Genomic DNA, 22,791 nt, shown 5'->3' with positions numbered 1-22,791 from the left:
ATTAAGATTTGTAAGTGCAACACATACTGTAAATATAATTGTACACTTAGTCAGGAAAACACACTTGACGGGAAAACACACTTGAAGCAGTTCCCTTAATGTTTCCCAAAGTATAGAAAAATTAACTTTATTTTATAAAGTAATAAATTGTGTTCCAGGACAGGCTTCAGATCTGCTGCAATCCATTTAATGGTGTTAAATGAATGAATGAGCTTCCAGTTTTTTTAGTGCTTAGCCCAGATCACAATACCATCTAGGCACTATACAACTATACACAGTATCAATGCAATGAAACACTTTTATTCCAAGGCCACGTTGAAATAATAGTGAAACGGAGCAGTCATTAAGATGGCTATGATTTTACCAAAGGAAAAAGGAAGTCAATAAGGGCTTGTTCAAAATAGTATGTATACAAAGCCATTGCTCAAATGCAAATATTGTGACATCTACTGGAGACTAGGAGTTAATGCTGTGAACACACACCTGGCCGTGTCATTCAGTGAGCCAACACAAACATGGTGGATTCTCTTAAAAGCACAAAAGAAAAGAGTATTTCCAGTCATTGTGAATGTCCTACTGTTGAACAGCTGGAGGAAATCCTACATGGAGGTCAGTTATCTTGTAATCATGTTGATGAAGTGTGGCCCAGTCTGTTTCTGGGAGACATGTAAGTCTGTTAATGTTTCTAACTTGGTTCTAAAGCATTCATTATCAGTAATATCGTATTGTATAATATATTTCTGACTTACCTACAGGTACATGTCTCATGACAGATATGGACTTTGGAGACTTGGTATTACTCATGTTCTAAATGCTGCTCATGGGAAAATGTGTTGTAAAGGTAGTGATGATTTCTATGGTACCACAGTGCAATACTACGGTGTAGCAGCTAATGACCTACCTACATTTGATATTTCACCTTTCTTCTACCCTTCTGCACAGTATATTCATCAGGCTCTCAGCACTCCTGGAGGTAAAACACACTATCGTCTGTTGTACCGCGCTGTATTATTAATTCAATGTAGAACATTCTGCTGTACTATAATATAAAAAATTTATTGCGTACAGAATAATGTTTTTAATGTTTTTGAAATATGTTTTTTTATTATTATGAGTTCCTAATTTTTTAACATTTAAAATTGTTAATAATGATATAATCGTTAAAAGTCATAGTTTTATCATCTGTAAAAAATATGCTCTTCTGACCTTTACATCTACACAACCCTTGCTTTTGTCCGTTTATACTGCTTTTGTTCTGTGCTACAAGTTACAGTTATCAACTAATTTACTAATATTTCCTATCACTTTTCCTCAGCCAAAGTCTTCGTGCACTGTGCTGTTGGTGTAAGCCGTTCTGCTGCCCTGGTCTTGGCTTATTTAATGATCTATCACAACTACACATTAGTGAATGCTATCCTGAAAGTTAAAGAAAAGAGGTGGATTTTTCCAAATCGAGGATTTCTCAAGCATCTTATAAATCTGGATTCTAAACTAAAGAGCAGATCTCAAAGTGACTGTCCTGTGCAGGGAGAAATCTAGCCAATGATGTACTGTATTAGTATGTGTAAACAGAGACTATGCTAGGATGCTTGAACAGGCAAACGGCATCAAGTGACTATTATCTTTTTGCCAAAATTTAGAATGTCACTCTAATTAATCAGCATTGGAATGAACTGGAACACTGACTACACCCCAGAACTCCTCACCTTCTCCTACTGCCTGTACTCATTAATGCCCTTGTTGCTTAATGAGAAGATCCTCATAGCCATGCTCCAAAATCCAGTGGAATGTGTTCCTAAAAGATTGGAGGTAATTATAACAGCAAATGGGGAACTAGACCTGGAATGGCAAGTATGGGTGTGTTGAGGTGTCCACAAACTTACTGTAAATGTATTAGTTATAAAATCTGATTTCAGTGGTTTTAGATGTACATATTGTGGATGTGTATTATTAAATTTTTTAATTGCATTGTAAAATAAAAATGTTGTTGTATTTATTGCCTTGTTTAGCTCTTTAATCAAATGTTGATGCAAAACCTCCTATTGCCACTGGGCTGAAGGCCATTCTCTGTACTTAAACATAAAAGCCCCATTATAATAAAAGTGTGATAATAATAAAATAAAGAAATAAATGAATAAACATCCTAAACAGTAAAAATACAAAATAAGTTAGTAAAAATCAATAATTCAGAAATAAATCTATACAAAAAATAAGCAAAACCCTTAAACGTAAGTATACATTTGAATAAAATGAAAACAAGCCTAATATACATTCTTTGCTGTGTGATTTTTTTTTTTTGTTTGTTTCGTTGTTTCTCTTCTATGAGTCAAATGGGTGTCTAACTGCAGCTTTGTGCAGCTATAATAAATATATATAATTAAGGCTATAATAACTATACAGTATATAATTAAGGCTATAATAACTGTATATAATTAAGACTATAATAACTATATATAATTTAGGCTATAATAACTATATATAATTTAGGCTATAGTAACTATATATAATTAAGGCTATAATAACTTTATATAATTAAGGCTATAATAACTGTATATAATTAAGGCTATAATAACTATATATAATTAAGGTTATAATAACTTTATATAATTAAGGCTATAATAACTGTATATAATTAAGGCTATAATAACTGTATATAATTGAGACTATAATAACTATATATAATTTAGGCTATAATAACTATATATAATTAAGGCTATAATAACTTTATATAATTAAGGCTATAATAACTATATATAATTAAGGCTATAATAACTGTATATAATTAAGGTTATAATAACTTTATATAATTAAGGCTATAATAACTGTATATAATTAAGGTTATAATAACTTTATATAATTAAGGCTATAATAACTTTATTGTTCTGACGTTAGACTGAACATATTGTTAGACTGAGAGCACCAGGAGAGGGCGATGGGGAAATCAGCAGTGGTGATGAGTAAACAGTTCCTCTGCTATTTCTTTGACAGACTTGTTCTGCTCTGTGGATGATTATATATAACACATGACATATCGGATGACAGAACGACGGTGAGCTGCACCTGCTCGCGCGCGTCACACTGTTACAGCACGCGCCGCTCGAGCTCACAGTTCTAACGCCTGCGGTGTAGTGATAGAGCTTTTACACTGTAATCCAACCAGCAATAGAGATGACGTCCCAGAAACATAAACAGGGACTAGCTGAAATCAAAGCATTGGAGAATATTCTGGACGGATGCAAATGTGACCTGTCCACTGTCGATGAAGTCTGGCCGAACTTGTACATCGGGAATGTGTAAGTGTTATATAATAATAATAAATCCTTTATATACCAATCTATCCAATTACTGTTACAGCTAACGTTAATGTGTTTGGCTATAAGATACTTAACCACACACCACTTTGATTGAATTGACACAAAAACATTATGCTGAAGGACTTTTGTTATTTATTTGGTACTTATATGTACAGTTCTGATGAGTAGTGCACTGGGTAAGTCAAGTCAAGTTAAGAAGCTTTTATTGTCCTTTCAACCATATATAGCTGTTGCAGTACGGAGTGAAATGAAACAAAGTTTCTCCAGGACCATGGTGCTACATAAAACAAAAATAGAGCTATAAGGACTTAGTAAGTTAGTCCTAGATACATAAAGTGCATCTGTGCAACCTGGAAACAGTGCAAGACAAGACAGAAAGACAGAAAGACCGTGCAGGACACAAAATACAAGACATCACACAAAATACACTACACAAGACAATAATCAGAAACAGCACTGACCAGTGTAAATATTGTATGGTCAAACAATATTGCGTGTGCAGAAATACTGGAATAAACACATTAGTATTATAGCAGCAGTTACATGAGGTATTGTAAAGTATTGTGCAAAACAGCAATCAACTGAAATCTGAGATCAATGTAGCTTGGTGTTCTCTTTTTCAAGGGCAATCGCTCAAAACAAAAGTGCTTTAAGGAAGATGGGCATCACCCACATCCTGAACGCGGCTCATGCCAAACAGGGCAGCATAGGAGATGAGAGTTACTACGGTACTGAGTTTGTATATCACGGTATACCAGCAGAAGACTCGGGAAGGTTTGACATCAGCGTGCACTTCCGGTCAGCATCTGACTTTATACACAAAGCTCTCAAGAAGAAAAACGGTATGAAGTCTTTCCACTCTCGAAATTTTCCTGTTAAACACATACATCTGCTGTTTTCCTAAGCACCAAAAAGTGTTTTGATTTGTTTTGATTTATTGTCTTGGAATAGCCCTGTTGTACTTGACAGGTCTTGGACATGCACTAGGTTCCAAAATGTAAAAATGAAAATCTGGGATTATTTTTCTTCATAAGATAAATGTTTAGCTGATTTGTACTTATACAAGGTCAGATTATCTCATGTCTGATCTCTACTACTAAAGCAGGTGTTCAGATGACACGGGCATATCACCTCTGTACGATCTAAAATGGATCACAGTGTATTGCACAAACTTGTGGAGTCCATGTTAGCTGAAGTACACACTGTCATTAAAGCTATATATATCTCTGTGTGTGTGTGTGTGTGTGTGTGTGTGTTGCATTAAATTAGAAAATAATTCAAAATTGAAGCATTTCCACTAGATGCCCCAGACATTTGGACCCCACTATGGATTTTTGTTCACCAAGGTAGAAACAATGTAAATGCAAAAATGTATAGTGATCTTTATGAGATTTTTTAAATAATCCAATGGGGGTTAATTTGCAATCCCAGATCTGGGTACAACATAGACTTATCCATGCATGGATTTTTTAGTAACCATGTTGATTATTTAAACCAAACTGTGGGATTGTCATTTTTACACAGGACGGAATAACCCAAAATGAGGAGACTTAATGTCATAAATAAATATACATAACCATAAATATAGGGGGGCACGGTGGCTTAGTGGTTAGCACGTTTGCCTCACACCTCCAGGGTCGGGGTTCGATTCCCGCCTCCACCTTGTGTGTGTGGAGTTTGCATGTTCTCCCCGTGCCTCGGGGGTTTCCTCTGGGTACTCCGGTTTCCTCCCCCGGTCCAAAGACATGCAGGGTAGGTTGATTGGCATCTCTGGAAAATTGTCCCTAGTGTGTGGTTGCGTGAGTGAATGAGAGTGTGTGTGTGCCCTGCGATGGGTTGGCACTCCGTCCAGGGTGTATCCTGCCTTGATGCCCAATGACGCCTGAGATAGGCACAGGCTCCCCGTGACCCGAGGTAGTTCAGATAAGCGGTAGAAGATGAATGAACCATAAATATAATACATTATGAATTGAACATAATTGTTAACATGTCCTTGGGGAAAAGTTCATGTTATTTATTACTGGAAGCCAAATTAATTCATCAATCCTCTCAAATAATGTTAGCACTTTTTGTCAGCAGGCAAAAACCTGCTGCTAAGCCAAACTACATATTTAAAAAGTTTGCCAATAATTTCTAAGGAAATATATTTTGGAAAAGTGCAACAAAATTATAAAGTAACTTAATGGTGAACGGAAAACTTACATTTCTCGTCTCTGTTTTGATTAACACCATGAAAAATTCCCCAAAAATAATCTTGAAGAAGTGTGCTGTTCCCCACGTCCCCAGTTTCTCACTATCAACCCAATTTGGATCACATTGACCCAACTACCTGCCCCAACAAAATGAATCCAGCAACTAAGCTTTAAAAATAACCCAGCGTTTTTTATAGCATTCAATTATATTCCTCTACAGTAGCATTTCTCTGGGGTACCACTAGAGTGATATAGAGTGTAAGTGAACATTGTACATGTAACTTGTTCCTCTTTTAATTATACAGATAGAAACACATTTAAGATTATGGTTTTCAAAACACTTTTCATGTTTGCCTGTTTACTACATTGCATTGTGTTTATTTTACCCACAGGAAAAGTGCTTGTGCATTGCATTATGGGGGTGAGTCGCTCATCTACTTTAGTCCTGTCCTACTTAATGTTACGTCAGCATCTATCTCTCCATGCTGCCGTCCAACAAGTCATCCAAAGGAGACCGATTTATCCTAACAGGAACTTTCTGGGTCTCCTACTTGAGCTCGACACACAACTACAGAGAAAAAGAATGATGTGTCCAATTCTCTGACCGCCCATCACTGTCAGATAGTGTGTTTGTTTTTTCAATAGTTCTTTAGTAAAAACAATATCACCTACTTTGTGTAAAAATGGGATGATTACATTTAAAAACTTCTAAATGTGTATATGCACACATACTTCTACAGTATGTATATATGCATACTTGCATACGTTTTATATGTATTTCCCATGTCCTTGATTTTCATATTTCATTATGGAAGAAAATATTCCTGTAAGTAATAAGAAGGTAACAAATACACGTGGATATAAGAAAGAATCTGGATATTTCACTATACGCCAATGTACAGATTTTACCACTTCCAGAAGACTATCAGGCCTTATTCTTAACGGCAGTTCCATTTCTAGCAGAACAGATATAATGGAGTAATGACCTGTGTGTCCTTGTAATACTTGGATCACAAGCCTCTCTGCCTCCTAATCCTTAAACCCGCTAAGAGAAAAAATGTCAAAAGAAGGGTGCTTTCAGGCTGGCTGGCAATACTCTGGGATGTTATGACTACAGCTCCCATGTTAAAGCACTAAACTGTGGAAGGAAGTCTGCTTCCTGGTGAGGACATGTTTGAAGTATCTTTAGTTACTGCTTTTATCTTGGGCTGAGATGGATTCAGAGTCTGCTCTGGGAATACTGGAAAGGAGACAGGAAATCACCCAGGATAGGAGGCCAGTCCACTACAGAGCCTACACACACACACATTCACAAGTAGGGGAAATTTAGAAACAGCAACTCACCTGTCAGTGTGGTTTTGGTAGAAACCCAGAAGAAGCACACATGGATGCAAGAGAACATGAATAGAAACTGTAATCCAAGCTAAGGATCAAACTTAGGAGCTTGGAGCTGTGAGGAGGAGATAAATTGCCACCTTGCTGTCTTTAATCAAGCAGCTAGAATTTATTCAATCATACAAAAGACTCTAACTTATTAGAGACATGCTGTGGTGAAGGAGTATGAGAAAATAAAGCTATTATATAGGTTATATTTCATTGCACATTGTTAAGGACTTATACATTGTGGTTGTATAATTATCCTCTATTTATTTGTCATTACTCATATTAGGGATTCAGAATAAAGCAGCAGTACTCAGTCTTTCTCCAGGCTTTCATTTGAGCCAAATAAATTCCTCAAAGTAGTAATTTGTGGACCAAGATCAAGATTAGGCAGGTAGAATGTTTGTGGTTAGTTGGAGCCACACTGAAGATCCCTGTTCTTGAGACTTGCGTAAGAAATACACATTGTTGAGGGAAAAAAACATTATCATCCATTATCGTTGTAATTTATTTTAATCCTGAAACTAATTTGCAATGTTTTTATTTGTACTTCAAGGCAATTAAATTCATTCTTTAAATAATGTGTTTAACCAATAATTGATGACAGACCATTGAATCTGTGTCAGTTAACAGTTGCAAAAATGTTTGTGAACCCATTTGTAAGATCAGTATTTTGTACTGATATGTGACAGATAGTGATGGAGGGATGAATGAAATTTTGATTAATGCTTTTAAAGAGTTACAGTAGTTGATTTGAATAAAGTAACATATTTCTCTCTGCTCTCTTTCAAAAGGAGTCACATTTCTACTGTTGTACAAACCAAGGGACAAAAGGTTGCTTACACAATCTGAGACTGAAATATCGTTTGTAAAATAAAGCAATTCTGTAAGGAATATGATTCAGATGGCTTTGTTGTTATGATTAAGCATGAGATTATTCACATCCCTGTTTTCCTGACTGTAATGTAATATTTTCTTTCATAATGGAAGCACATTAATAGGCTATTAGAGTCAACATCAAGGTGGAAGATAAACTGTAATATATTTAACACAGGCACTCATATCCTGTTGGATTCATGCTGTTTGCGAAATGATCCTTGTAAGAAACAGTGGCCTCAAACAGGCTTGATAATGAAATTAGTTCTTCCTGTTGGAGACAGTGACTCCATTCTGGAGTCCATCACCAGGCCTGCAGTAATCCTCAGGAGAAATATGTCTCCTAATGGGCTTTTATAATCTGTTCCCCTGAGGACTCTAATCCACAGGCGGCTGTCACAATACGAAGCAGAAATGAACACTCAGTTAAGTGGGATTTTCAGCACCATGAAGTACTTACAGTGGAGTAGTTGTGAGTTTAAATGCCAGAGAGATTCGGCTTTCTGGTTTTTGTGCAATATAATATCCAATGATGCAATGTATTTATTTTTAGTTTCTTTATCATTAACGTTTTGGATATCTCATTAAATATTCTCTCTGAAGATGCTGTTTGGTGCAAATGTGTGTTAGTAAATGCAGTTTTCAGCTTTTCAGTTACAAATCATTTATCCATAATGAGTAAAATATATCTTGGCATCTCTGACACTGCATAACTCCTGTGCATATTCCACATTAAAATGATCACTGTCGCAACCACTGCTCCTTGTATTACTGTCTATCTTCAGCAGAGGGCGGCGCTTCACTATAAACCAGATGTGAGTCAAATATCTTTTATAATAAGCAGAAGGCAAATGAAGGGCATGTAAGTGCCTGATGTCTTTTGGTTCTTCTTCCAGCCTTGTAAGTAAATCTTTCAGGATCTGTTAGTGTGTTCAGTCACAAAAAGTGTTTTTTGTCAAGTTTATAGTTGTACCGTACTCGTCAAATATGACCTTGGCAGGAAAATACAGCTTAGCGTAGTAAAAAAAAAAACAAAAAACAACAGTCAGCTTATGTAAAATGTTTAAAAAGTATTGATTGGATCCTTGAGTAAAATTTCATATACTTAGTATGTAAAGGAAAAAGCCACTCTGAGAGACTTGCATATGAATATTTAGAATCAATATTTGATTCAGTGTTTTATTATTATTATTATTATTATTATTATTATTATTATTATTATTATTATTATTATTTTAATGTCTTTCATTAAGATTCCTGTGAACTGTTTTCACTTTGGCTAAGAGCTTCACAAAAAGCTTCAACTTTTATGCTAATAACACTGTCAATGTCATCATGCTCATCATCTCATAGAACGCTAGCTAGCCAGGCTATGTCTCTGCAGTGGTGACTGGTGAAGTCTGCACTATTTCTAAACTGAATTTCATTAATATGTCTTTCATACAACATCTTTCATTTTTTACTAGCTAATAGTGAAAGATGACCTTTATCCATTATGTCTGAGATCAGTGATAATTCTTTTCTCCCATTAAAATGCCACTGTAACTGCACTAGCATGTTAGAGCAACCCAACCACAGATTCTCTCATGACTAGCAAATATATAGTACTAACAAATTATCAGCAATATTGTTTAGCACATTATATCAATATTAACACATTTAATGTGTTTCAGAATTAAATATTCTGTTAAAACTAAATGCAAACTAACAGCATTCAGAAGCAGCAGGTGTGTGTTTCACTCCATGCTTCTGGAGTGTGATGGGGTAATATTTAATAGAATCAGATGACACAAGCCAAGAAGCCAGACACACCAGTCATTAGATACACATCTCCTTTAGGGAACATCCGACTTCACTTCCTGATTAGTTCCCTAGCATTCTTTGAATGCTGCAAATCAGAGTAGAGTCTGAGAAGTCAGGGAGTGAGGAGCAGACAGTAAGTGCACTGAGGCATCAGCTCACTGTATCCTAGGCCAAGGTTTCTTCCCTGTACCACCTACAGAGGAGAAGAGTACACCAAAAGGGCTCTAATCATGGCGTTAATCTCATTATAGCTGGCTGTATGTATTTTCTGCTTTTTTAATTACAAATATAAAAATGAGTTTATTGCTGCTTGTTCTTTTATCTCAGTATACATCCACCTTTTAATGTAGAAAAATTAAACATATCAGCATTCAAATATTTTGGTTTTCATTTGGTTAAATGAAATTCATTTTTTCTTTTTTTGACCCAGAAAAAGCAAATATTTGAATATTGTAATTTTACAGTTTCTACATTACTACATTATTTTATTGAATTTTTACATTAAAACATAGAGACACAAAAAAAAGTTATAAATAACATTACATTACAAATAAATTATTTATCTTCATTAACCCCTTTATACAGTTCACAGTGTCACAGATCTGGATCTTAGATCTGAAGCCAAGCCTATAAGTGAACACTGGACATGAGACAGGATTATATGCCTTGGTTTGAATACCTGGAGCTCAGGATTAAACTAGTGACCCTGGAGACCACGATGCTCCCTGCTGCACCAGGACACCCTTTAATTATAAATGTAATAATAATTTACTATTTAATAAGTTGCTTTGCTGCCCTCTGCTGTTGAAGAATCCTATTTCCTGAGTGTCACGGTGCAATAATAGATACACATCAATAGTACCAGCCATTAAGATAAGTGACCCATAAATACTTCCTATGGGTTTATGGATAATTACTGCTTGGATATAACGTGTATATTCACAAAGCTGCTAAACATTACAATGCCACAAATATTATAAATAAATAAAAAGATAGTACAATTATCATATTGACTGTTTAACATATTGTGTTACAATCCAAGCAGATCCTGAACAGAAACAGGTTGGTGTGGCTTTCACACCCAGGCTGTTAATTCCCTTTTATTGACTTCATAAAGTTGTAATTACTGCAGACCTTCAAGCCTCCTGCACTGGCAGACAAAGCTGCTCGTGCTAACAGCAGGTGAAAAACACAGCTGTTAATGAGAACTATTTATCCCAACTGCTTAATCTGGGAAACCCTGCAAGAACACAAGGATAAATAAATGCGTATAATATACTAATGTATGGCCTAAAAGGTCCACACAAAAACTCCCATAAAGCTTAAGCACAACCAGCCTTCAGGCAGACATTTTGGCAGCAAGACAAGTTTGACTGTGTATATTCTGCACATATTCATGATCCCAGACACACTCACCGAGTTTTACATGCTAACACTAACATCACTGAATAAAGGCCGAAAGAGAAAGAGTGCTTACAAGGTTTCTAAAATCAAACCAGGCTGCCCGCTAAGAACTGCAAGGGGCTTTTGTTGCCAGGGAGGTTTATAATTATCCACCATTTAAAAAAGGAAGCTGCCTCCAGAGGCATATCTGCGGACTGGCTGTCGACGACGTCCCTGACCAAGGAGAAAAGAGCTGACGACCTGAGAGAAGAGAAAAGAGACTAAAGCTGAAAAATGTAAGTTCAATCAGGTTGAGAATTTTTCAGCTCCAGAAAACTTTTAAAGAGGCCAAGCTGCGTGAAACACACAAGTTTTTTTTTTTTGCATCCACATTTTCCTCTCCGTACATGCAATCCGAATATGAACACATTTAATGAATCTTGAGTGCAATTTACTTTGAAGCTGTTGAGAATTGAGTGTCACCAAACACTCAGCCTCTTTGTAACAGCCATGTTTCACAAGTCTTGGCCTCAGGTTGGCTTAACCAGTCTGAAAATGTTAGTTGAATGTAAATGTGCCTTAGTGCAGAAATCCAGAATGTTAGCAGGTAGACAGCAGGCCAAACTGGGGAATGTAGTTTGTCATGTTACTTAGGAAATAACTCATGGTGACATAAGGTGCAATAAACCAAAAACACACAACTTTATCACCGTATATTTAACCAACACCTCTAGTACACATGCTCAATGAATCTTTGCATCTATTAACATCAATACACTAAAACCTTAAAAGCCCAAGTGGAAATATAAATCAGTGTATATTTTTATACTAGGTTGTCTCTTAAGGAGCTCTGCGCCTATGAAACCCCATCCGTTGCTGAACTGCAGGACTTCCTGTTGGCTGACAGGCACCCCACTGGACATGTCAACCAAGTGTGGCCCAATGTGTACATTGGCAATGAGTACGTACCAGGCAGCAGGCCGACCATTCATAAGGCAAATTCGTGGAGCAACAGGCTGCTGAGCACACAGCTGAATACATGTGTGTTTAGTGTCACATAGGGCTATGAGTCAGCTGCTTTTACAGACATGTTTGCACAGACTTGTAGAAGATTAGCTCCCAGTTCACTCCTTCTTAAGATGTTGAAAAATGAATAGGACCAAAGCATCAGTATAAAACGTTTGAGTCAAGAGGTATAGTAAAAGTAAATGTGGTGTTGCAGTGTGCTCCTTTGCTTCTCCTAGTAAAGTCAGTGTAATTACTGACCATTCCAAATCTGTCCCACTGGAAAATAGGTTTGTATTTTGCCTGCAGAGTTGCAGCCCGTGACAAGTCAATGCTGTACAGCATGGGGATCACCCACATAGTCAATGCAGCCAGCGGCCCCCCTCATGTAAACACTGGACCTCGCTTCTACAGAGACATGGCTGTAGATTATTATGAGGTGGTGGCCGACGATTCCACAGATTTCATCATGAGTGTTTTCTTCTACCCAACAGCGAGATTTATACATGCCGCCTTGTCCAATAAAGGTAAGTTAAGCTGAATAAAATTGATAACATAAAAATTAATTTCCAAATCAAGCGTCACATCACCATTTCACACCATTTCACACCATAGATAAAGCGTTTTGTTTACTACTCTTTCCGTTTCAGGGAAAGTGTTTGTGCATTGCTTGATGGGAGTCAGCCGCTCGGCCACACTCGTCTTGGCCTTTCTTATGATCTGTGAGCAGTTGACCTTAAAGGAGGCAGCACGAGTTGTTCGCCAACACAGAGATATTTGCCCCAACCCTGGCTTTCTCAATCAACTCCGTCACCTCGACATGAGCCTCGTGCGCGAAAGGAAGAGGAAGCTTGAAGCTTTCAAGCTATAAATACAAAGTTCACAATTCAACAATGTGACAAAGTCTATTCCAAAAGTATGTACCCTCAAGCTTTTGGGCCTGATGTTTTGATCCATGGCAACAACTCATTTAGGCATTTAGCAATATTCCTTTCATGACGGTAGCAAAGTGGATATAGGAGGGACAATTGAAGCCTTTGCCCATAAATAGTTATTAACTTCCACAGACTGCAGGGTTGCAAAATAAATGGCAGGTTTGTTTTAATTCCTTCCAGATGGCACATGCTTTGAACTTGTTCCAAAAGGAGCCTATGAGCATGTGTTGTTTTTTTTTAAACTCTTGTGAAATGAGATGGTTGTGGCCTGCTTTTTATCGTATGAAGGTGGAACAGGAGAAACATGCATGGCTGGATGTCTTGAAGTCCTGATCCCCTGCAGAGACTCTCTAATGGGTATCATATGGTCTAATATGTTTATAGGTTCCACACAAAACAATACGATTTGATCCACTGATTTTAGCCATGTACTGGGTAAAAAAAAAAAAAGTAAAGCTTGCTTTCTGAATGACTGCATTAATAAAATAGATAGTATGCACTCACCGTTCACTTTGATAGTAACACCTGTCGAAGAAGAGTAGAATGTGTTTTATTGTAAAATAAATAAATAAACAAGTCTGTTATACCAATAATATGTATATAGTTTCTTATGAATGCACACAGACTACTGCAGCAGAATTTCAAAGTTAATTACATTGTAAACCCAGTCTAATGAAACACACACACACACACACACACACACACACACACACACACACAGGCACACACACAGACACACACACAGACACAGACACACACACAGGCACACACAGACACACACACACTCACACACCATTTCAATATGTGGTTTTCAGTTTCACAGTTAAGATCTGTTTCTGAAGCTCTACACGCCAGACGCAGTATGAGACAGCATCTATATCTGACTTGTGGTGTCTGCTGTGGACAAACAGCCTGCCTTCCAGGCCTGTCAGTCATGTTTGGCACAGTGAGGGTGGAGGGGATGACTGAATTATGGCCTATCACACAGTGTTTTAGTGTTCATCCAACCCTGTGCAAACAAACACATCTGAGCGTTAGGACTGTCCAGGAAAGCACCACAGAACTCCCGCAGACATATTCATAGACAAATAAACACACAGCCATTACAAGCTGAGAGAAGCAGGAAACTGGTTTGACATGACCATATGAAAATAAATACAGTAAATACAGTCATCTTCAGACTCATGAAAATGTATAACATATGCAGTCAGTGGTCTTTCACGATCAAAAAAGGAGACGTATACTTGTACTGAAGTTTACTTGAGGAGTGCAAAAGTAGTACATTTCAGATTTATTGGCACATTTAATCCTTCCTGAAGCCTCCCTTTGAGCACTGACCTTCGAAATGCACAACCTTTGCAAATTTAATAACTTCTTGTAGTGGTGTGAAATAGTTAATTAAAAATCTTAACCCAAACAAACGGCGAATTCAGAAAGCATGATCTTTGTCCCACACCATCCTCCTCTGTGTGCAGGGCTGGCATGGAGAGTTATCCATGTTCATGAATGATAATGATTTGGGGAAACTGGGAATAAGGGTTAACTGCTTTTCAGCTGGCAGCACAGCAGGTAGTATTTCTGTTTTAGAGCTCCACGTTCCCCGATTTGATCCTGAGCCTGGATTAATGTCTCTGCATAGTTCTGAGTGATCTCCCTATGTCATGTCTGTGTGGGTTTCCTCCCACCTCCAAAAAACATTTTATATTGGATGTATTGGATATGCTGAATTGGCCCTAGGTGTGAATGTGTGTGTGTGTGTGTGTGTGTGTGTGTGTGTGTGTGTATATATACCACACTAGAAATACACTGGACCGGCATCCAATTCAAGGTGTGGTCCAGCCTTGTGCTCATCATTCCTGGGATAAGCTCCAGATCCACCATAACCCTGATTAGGATAAAGGGTTAACTCAAGAATGAACAAATGTATTTGAACTTTATTTCAGTGTGAGAAACAATAAAGCACAACTAGAACTAAAAAAAAAATAATCTGTAATTACTGTACACTGTGTCTGATAAAGGCACCGACTGTGAACTGAAGATCACACACTCTGTTAATTCAGCTGATGGGATCTTACACATCATGTCTCTTTAGGCTGGGTAATTGCTGGCTCATCCAAAGTATTTCCACTCCAGCAGCCAAAGCTGTCATTAAACAAACTGGAAAGTCTGACATATGTGACTTTCAACATGCCTCTAAATCTATCGTGATTAGACAGCCGAGTAAGACAGTGTGATTGAGCAATAAGCTATTTTGGTATGTGTAAAAGAACATGAGCTCATTCTCAATATATTTTTCCTGTCATATATATAGGCCAACTTGCTGTCATCTTTCCTCATGATGTCTTAGCGCCTCACCCGTTACATCACTGTCGAAAAAGTACAGAGCATTCTGCCAAGCTTTCTGGAAGAGGTTTGAAAAAAAAACAACAACAAGGGAGCTAATTGAAAACAATAATTATAACTACTGACTGATAGTTCAATAGACTTGACAAATTAATTTTCAGCTTTATGGAAAACTTTGGATCACAACTCACAGTTGGTGTAAAGAATGACTCAACTCCTCTGTACGCTGTGGGGGCTGCTGTGGCCGCAATACACATTCTGGAGAGCAGCTGGCTATTAATAACATCTCCTCTAGGCTGTTATCTCAGGTGCAGACTATGAATAACACCTTCCCATCTCATAGCACGTACATTATCTCCACACATTCACCACCAACCTCACGCTCTTACATTTTATTTTAAAAAGCGCATAAAGCATGATGATAGAACTTCAGTGCTAAACGCTATTTGTCTGTAATGATATGATTTTAGATTTATGAAAATTAAGACTGGATCTCACAACCCAAGCAGCACAGTTATATTATTTGGTGGGGAGTAAAAAAAAAAATAGAAAGAAATTTCAAGGTTGAAGGCATAAGTGAACCTGACAAAACAATAAAAGGAATCCAACATGACCAATTTAATGACTCCCCTGTCAAGGTGAGTGATGGCAGCGAGTGAGGATGTGAGCGAGAAAAAAACACACACACAGTGCTGATGGCTCTGAACACTCTCTCTCGAAAGATGATTCATGTGTCCTTTTCACATATCTGGGAAGCGAAAAGCAATTACCATCCCATTTGTGGCGGCCAAGCTCGCATTACAGACACTCCGTTAAAGTCTGGTACAAAAAAAAAAAAAAAAAAAAAAAAACAAAAAAAAAATCACATTTTTGGATTAAATTACAAACCTTGCTCTGCTGAGATTTCCTATTTTTGTCAAATTGGACTCTTTTAGTCAGTGGGCCCCAGGAAGGACAGCTGCCTGTAGGAGGGCACAGGCGGTAGTGTGAGGAGGGAATAATTGGCTAGTGGAATCGAGCCCAGGCTGAGGCGTCTCCTGTGGGACTGCAGACACACTCCCTGACCTTTTAGCAGATTTTCCATCTCCATGACTCTGATTTGATCTGTCATAAGCCAAAAACATGATCTGGCTCAATGGATTTGAAATACAAAGCCTTTTATATATATACTTTGGGTGAACAAAACATTAACACCTACAATAACACATACAGATATTGTTTTTATTGGAGTTAACAGCAGAGGCAGTCAAAGGGTTTTAATCATGTGTAATTACTAATCTAAATAAATACTTTGGTAAAGGACGTTGAAGTGCAGATTAAAATCCTTCATTTGAGGTAAAACAGAAAAAGAAACTATTCCTTTTTTAAAGTACTACAAAAGCGTAAAAAAATGTCCGCCTCAAATCACACAACGATTTTAATTACAGATGCTGAATGACTACCACTTAGCACATAAACCAAGGAATGTGGAAAAACAGTAGCTATGGCTAACAACACCATTACTAACAACCTAAGGCTAGCTAGCATGTTCATAACTAGCCACACTAGCTGAATGCAAATAGCTAGCTGTCTTCGTATACACTGCATTGATAGACAGAAAGTGCACAGAGCAGATAGATTACACCAACAGTCATTCTTGCTGTCACGGGTTAAAGTTTGGCATAGTTAGGAATACGAACCAGCTCTCTTCATGGTGATGCTTTAAAAAAAACATGATTATAGAGCATTTAGTTTTGAAGTGTAATATGTAAAAGTCTAAATTATTAGCTGGAAAAAAAAAAACTTGAGTAAAGATACAGACGTATAAACAACAAACTTGTACTTTATTACTTCCCATGTAGAGAAGTCTTCAGAATTTGTTTCTCTAGGCCTCAGAGATGACTTTTTTCCTCAAATCCTAAAAAGAAAAAATGATGGGAATTGCTATGGAATCGACAGACGCAGATCCAAATCAGTCACATAACTATTATTCTCACAATTAACTTGACAAGCAGGTAGAAGCAAAGGGAGGAAATGAATCAATGACTGCGATACAGACAATATTAACATCAGGTAGGTTTATTCAGGTGGGTAAGCTCTGCAAATATAATTGTATATTGAAGAGGAGAAAGGACAATACTTGCCACACAGCCAGATCCTCTAATCGTGCATGACACTGACACTGTTCATTTATATTGATTCATTTGCAAACGCTTTCATCCAAAGTGTTTAACAAGTAAAGCAGAACAAATCCACACACTGATCTTAAGCACCTAAAGTTTTTATTTAAAGGCCCAAAAGTGGCTCTCTGGCAGTCCTGGGGTTTGAAGTAATAATCTCTTGGTCTTTCATGCAGAATCATTTCCTCTAGTCATTATGAGCGGTAAATACTAGCATACACACTGTGTTTCATAAGAATTCACCCACCTTGAACTTTTCAGTATTTTGAAGAGTTACAACCTGGAACTGAAGTGGACTTAATTAGGAGTCATGAATCTACACAAAACTGTCTATACTGGTGATTATTGAAAAATTATATGTTTCATTTGTATGTTATTATATGTACAAAATAATTCACACAAAAAAAAACAGAAGTTTCCAAATGTTTAAATGTTTTACACAAGCATCCACACCTGTTACTGTGAAACCCTTACATTCGTTCTGGGTCAAGTAGTTGATATTAGTAGCCACATAATTAGTTGAATAGAGATTATTTATTTGCTCATGATCTCATTATAATGTGTAAATGCCAATGAGCTATGGGAACTGGATGGGGACTGAAATATCAATCAGAATTTGGCTATAAAAATATATATCAAACTTTAAATTTAAAGTCTGTGGTGCACCATTAAATCTGGGTAAAAAAAAGAGAAGCAGTGAAGTCCATTTCAGTTTAATGTAGTAACACTAGAAAATGTGGAAGACTTCACGAGGGAAATACATATGCAAGGCAATGTAGTTATAAATGAATTTATGCAAGTTTATGCAAAACCTGCAGCACCTGCTGTGTGGTCAGAGAGGTTTTTCATTAAAGAAACCAACAGAGACCTACCTGATTTGCACAGAATGCGAGACACTAAACAGCCAACGAGCTTCTGAGCACCAGTGTGGTCTCAAAACAGGTGTATTACAAGCCACAAATCTGTGCAGTACACGGCATAGCAGCCTTCATGGCATAAAGAAGCCATTCCTAATGTTTAGTGCACTTTAATGCAGTCTGCAGCCTCAGTCATTTCCAAATATAGAATCTTATCATCGAGAGACTACTGATCCTCTACAAACGCTGCAGTCAGCATGAGCAAATTGTTTCTGAACTTCTGACATCTACAAATTCAGTTATATTATCAACATGACATCATGCCTTAGTGACAGAACAACTGCTGAACTTTGTTGAGGGTTTTATTTTTTTGCACTGGCCCCAGTTTTCCTTGGCTTAGATAGATATATATGTCAAAATACCAACAGAGTAAAGTGATTTGTGTTATAAATAGAGGACTAAGTCAGTCACAGGCTCAAACAGCAGGCAAAATAAAATGCACTCTTTGTACTCGTGTGCTAGAACTATTTTAGCTACTGGGGCAGAGGATCTGTGCACATACACACACACACCATCAACCCCTCCTGCATGATGTTAAGAGCAAAGCTCGTAGATCAATGGCCTAAAAATATAATTTGTGGTCTGGAGTGTGTTATGAACAGACCAGACATGTGCAGCGTGTGCTCGGAGTAAACATCAGACAGATTGTGTTGACGGTAAGCACTTAAATATGAATGTATATTGATTTACCATTTCCGGATTAAGAGAGGATCAAGTGTGGATTCATAACAGCAGTTAGTGTCAAATGTTATTGACTGTTACCAGACTAGGAGTGTGTGTAGAAATCTATGAACTGAAATATCTGAAGGTGCAACAAAATATGTAATTAATACAAAGGTTTGATCTATAGTAGCATGATTTCATGTCTGAAAGATTATGTTTGAAAGATTAATAATTTTTTTGTTCACTTCTGAATCCAAATGTGTTAACTTTCCTCAAGCAACACTGTCATTTCAAGGTTCCTCAGCTGACAGTGTCTGCGTGCCGCTCTATAACGATGAACTGTTGAAAGTAACTGAGTATTTTCAGGGACAAATTAGCAAATAGACAACATGTGGTAACTAGCATCCATACAAATGATTCATTAGTTTTTTAATCTTCAATATCCTCTTCACACTGCTCAAGGTCACAGTGGATCCAGAGTCTATCCTGGGAATACTGGGTGAAAGGCAGAGACACATCCTGGATCAGATACCACACATTTTTTCCACACATCATTCACACCTACAGTAGGGGCAGATAAACTTAACCTGTACAACATGTTTCATGGAGGTGGGATAAAACCAAAGAACCTGAAGGAAACCCACTGTTTTGTTGTCAGGACTGAACAATATATTTGAATGTGCTTTTATAACAGTAATAAGAATTGGATAAATACTTTCTAAAAAAATGTTTAAGAATTCTTTAAAGACTTCTGAGATAGAAAGTAAACCGAGCTACCCTCGAATGATAGACATCCAAATGAGCAAACTGTTTTCTGCTCTATGCTTGTGCTATTTTTAGTGGAGTAGAAGGAATGGACACAACAGTTAAATGAGGGGTACAAAATATTCACTGGCTACAAATATCTTATATCGTAGTTATATCATAAAAAAATCTGAGCAAAATGTAATAAAATTTCATAAAATGTCAGTGTCAGTATGAGCAGACAATGAGTCTGTGCACATGCATGTGTGCACACTGGTAAATAATTCCTAATGGTCCTTTCAGCAAGAAAACGCTTCCTGCCACACTGCAAAAATGGTTCAGGAACGGTTTGAGGAACATGACCGAGTTGAAGGTGTTGACTTGGCTTCCAGCTTCCTCAGATCTCACTCTGATCAAGCTGGAGGCCCACGTGAGAGAGTTATAGAGAGGACTGAACGAGGGAAAGGAGAATTAATGTGTGAATTATGCCTCTATATCAGAAACAAATATTAAATACATTTTACCCTTTCAAAGGATGTGAAGAAACAAAAGAAGTAATATCTCCATTTCCTGATGCCCAAATTCTCTGGGCTGGTTTCAAGTATTTTGTTTGGGATTTGAGATACATTTGGAAACTTTGCTGAAAACGTACAAACCCTAATGATATTCTCTTGAATGTCTAAACCTGTTCAAAATGAGCTGCTAGGAAATGTGCATTGTCCATTTCTTACCGCCTAATGCTAAATTCCTAACAGTTCACAAGACAGGAACCTATAGCAGAAGTCCAGTGTGACAGCCTTATGGTTTGAGGCTCTTATTAATGTCAACATTAATGTCCCTAAAATCTCTGGCCACAAGACACCGCTGCGTGTTTTTGTGTGTATTTTGCAAGTTATTAGTTTGTTTTTATTATCAGCACATTCATGACACTGAGAAAGAAGTTGAAAGTGCAGCGTTTCACATCAGTGCTGTAAATTTTACTACCACATTACTTTGAGAGCAATCGTTCCTTTGTCTGTTATATGGGTTTTGAAAAATATGGTGGACTGGAATAGTGGTGCATAATCCTGTTAATGGTCATCCTAAAGTAGGATTTAAAGAAAAATAATTAATCAAAACGTTGACCTGTAATTATAGGGCAAGATACTTCATTTACCTCAAGGGGCCTTACATGTGTTACATAAGCCCTCCAGTATTGCTTTATAAAATATTTCTGTAATTTTTATGCAAGTGCTAAGCCCAATGTAGATACATGTTAAGCTTGAAACACTGCTACTGGGGGTTAGGGTTGACTCCCACCCAGATCAGGTTTGTCTGTACTTCACAGTTGTTTCCTCCCACCTACCTATAACATGCAGGATTGGCTGTTATCTTGACCCCAAATGTTAACGAGTGTATATGCATACTGCCCTGCAACAGACTAGCGTCCCATTCTTCTTGTATTCCCTCCTGACCCTCAGGGCTCCCAGGACAGGATCCGGATGCACCACAACTTCTTTGTTAGTGGAGATAAACGCTGTACTTGTACAGACTACTTGAATTCCTTGCTTTATAAAAAACAACCAATTCTGATATTTGAGCACCTGCTTAACATCTCTTTACTTCTTCCTAAAGCCAATAATTCCAACTTCCTGCTGATGAACACGGTGTTTTAAAAAGATAATGAAGTCTAACAGTTCAAAACCGAGCCAAATCAAAAACACACAAAAGCCAGCACAGTGTGACCCAGACAGCGAGTACATCACCCCAGAGCTGTTTGAGCTGCAGAAACTCTTCTGGCAAGGAACAGGAGCAGCTTACACCCACGTCAACGAGGTCTGGCCCAGAGTCTACATCGGTGATGAGTAAGCATAATGACTAAAAGAGTAGAGTTGTTTTATTATTTTCTGCTTAATGAAATTTTGAACACTTGGGATGGTTCCTAAGACTTCTTCAGTCTTATTAATCTCCATTTGACAGAGCATGTATAATTTGATAAATGCTCATGAACCTTAATTTTCACTAATTTACTGCTTAATAATATTAGACAAATGGTAATAATATTTCACAGAAAGACAGCACTAGAGCGCCACAACTTGGAGAACATGGGGATAACGCACATCCTCAATGCAGCTGAGGGAAAATGGAACAACGTTGCTACAGGTCCAGATTACTACCACAACATGAACATCTTTTACTACGGAGTGGAGGCAGAAGACATTCCAACTTTCAACCTAACACAGTTTTTCTACTCGGCAGCTCAATTTATTGACCATGCACTCAGCAAACCAGACAGTGAGTAAAGAGACAGAAGAGCTATGATGAATATATTTAGATAAAAGCTTCTCTCCCTTCCTTATATAAACACACACTTCAAACAAGACATCTTCGTGAGCTGGCTAAAGGACAAAAACTGCTTTTATTACACTATAATTAGTTATGACCTTTTGTAGGTTTATCTTGGCTGTAACATGCGTTTAACTCCCTGAATGTACTATTTCATGTATATTTATGTATTTACCCCAGAGCAATCTAGTTAAACTGCAAATCAGCCAAAAACCTGCAGTCACTCATAAATCAAACAAATGAGCAGAAACCTCACGCTAATTCGTTTCTTGTTTCAGGTAAACTGCTTGTACACTGCGTCATGGGACGAAGTCGATCAGCAACTTTATTTTTGGCTTACTTAATGATCTACAAGAATATGACTGTTGTTGATGCAATTGAGCTTGTAAAGAAGCACCGATGCATTTTACCCAACAGAGGATTTCTAAAGCAACTCCGACACCTAGATGTTCAGCTACAAGAACAAAGGCACAAGAAACAAACTGAAAATCCAGACAACATAGCCTGAGACGAGCATCTAGATTCATCATGTGGCACATAATCTTGTGCCAAATGGATTTAAGCACAGAGCTTAGTAACAGGCTATTTTTGCCAGTCACATACCTCAGGGTTTTTTTTTTTTTTTTTTTTGCCTAATTACATATTTAGAATCAAAAAGCTCATTTAAAAAAGTTTGAATCCAATTGTGACTCCTCCGACTGTTCCGTATTTGGAAAAAGTCTGAAATGATGCAAGCATGAAGTAACAGCACA

General features: G+C 37.4%; 3 protein-coding genes across 3 annotated transcripts; all 3 read left to right on the top strand.

Annotated features, from left to right (window-relative positions):
• The first annotated feature begins 514 nt into the window (after positions 1-514).
• si:ch211-223p8.8 (dual specificity protein phosphatase 13A family protein) lies at positions 515-1,840 on the top strand. The gene is made up of 3 exons (XM_060871417.1): positions 515-667; positions 756-973; positions 1,316-1,840. Exons 1-3 carry the CDS (start codon positions 516-518, stop codon positions 1,537-1,539), a joined length of 594 nt encoding a protein of 197 aa, XP_060727400.1. The 5' UTR covers position 515; the 3' UTR covers positions 1,540-1,840.
• Positions 1,841-3,017: 1,177 nt separating this feature from the next.
• zgc:153981 (dual specificity protein phosphatase family protein) lies at positions 3,018-8,460 on the top strand. Its single transcript, XM_060871416.1, has 3 exons — positions 3,018-3,293; positions 3,939-4,156; positions 5,899-8,460. Exons 1-3 carry the CDS (start codon positions 3,169-3,171, stop codon positions 6,108-6,110), a joined length of 555 nt encoding a protein of 184 aa, XP_060727399.1. The 5' UTR covers positions 3,018-3,168; the 3' UTR covers positions 6,111-8,460.
• Positions 8,461-11,108: 2,648 nt separating this feature from the next.
• Positions 11,109-22,681, top strand: dusp13a (dual specificity phosphatase 13a). Its single transcript, XM_060871507.1, has 8 exons — positions 11,109-11,244; positions 11,781-11,909; positions 12,263-12,480; positions 12,604-12,817; positions 20,018-20,144; positions 21,362-21,558; positions 21,765-21,988; positions 22,318-22,681. Coding segments are annotated over exons 1-8 (1,341 nt in total). The 5' UTR covers positions 11,109-11,242; the 3' UTR covers positions 22,548-22,681.
• Positions 22,682-22,791: the final 110 nt, after the last annotated feature.

The sequence above is a fragment of the Tachysurus vachellii genome, chromosome 6 (assembly GCF_030014155.1).
Source record: "Tachysurus vachellii isolate PV-2020 chromosome 6, HZAU_Pvac_v1, whole genome shotgun sequence".
NCBI lineage: Eukaryota > Metazoa > Chordata > Actinopteri > Siluriformes > Bagridae > Tachysurus > Tachysurus vachellii.
This window is presented reverse-complemented; position numbering and strand designations above follow the sequence as displayed.

Excerpts from the sequence above, each read along its gene's own strand:
- si:ch211-223p8.8 (XM_060871417.1), top strand. The coding sequence starts at position 516 with ATGGTGGATTCTCTTAAAAGCACAAAAGAAAAGAGTATTTCCAGTCAT. Across the intron at positions 668-755 it reads AGTCTGTTTCTGGGAGACAT|GTACATGTCTCATGACAGAT; the intron begins GTAAGTCTGTTA and ends ACTTACCTACAG. Across the intron at positions 974-1,315 it reads GGCTCTCAGCACTCCTGGAG|CCAAAGTCTTCGTGCACTGT; the intron begins GTAAAACACACT and ends ACTTTTCCTCAG.
- zgc:153981 (XM_060871416.1), top strand. The coding sequence starts at position 3,169 with ATGACGTCCCAGAAACATAAACAGGGACTAGCTGAAATCAAAGCATTG. Across the intron at positions 3,294-3,938 it reads AACTTGTACATCGGGAATGT|GGCAATCGCTCAAAACAAAA; the intron begins GTAAGTGTTATA and ends CTCTTTTTCAAG. Across the intron at positions 4,157-5,898 it reads AGCTCTCAAGAAGAAAAACG|GAAAAGTGCTTGTGCATTGC; the intron begins GTATGAAGTCTT and ends TTTTACCCACAG.
- dusp13a (XM_060871507.1), top strand. Across the intron at positions 12,481-12,603 it reads TGCCGCCTTGTCCAATAAAG|GGAAAGTGTTTGTGCATTGC; the intron begins GTAAGTTAAGCT and ends TTTCCGTTTCAG. Across the intron at positions 20,145-21,361 it reads TGATCAAGCTGGAGGCCCAC|TGTTTTAAAAAGATAATGAA; the intron begins GTGAGAGAGTTA and ends TGATGAACACGG.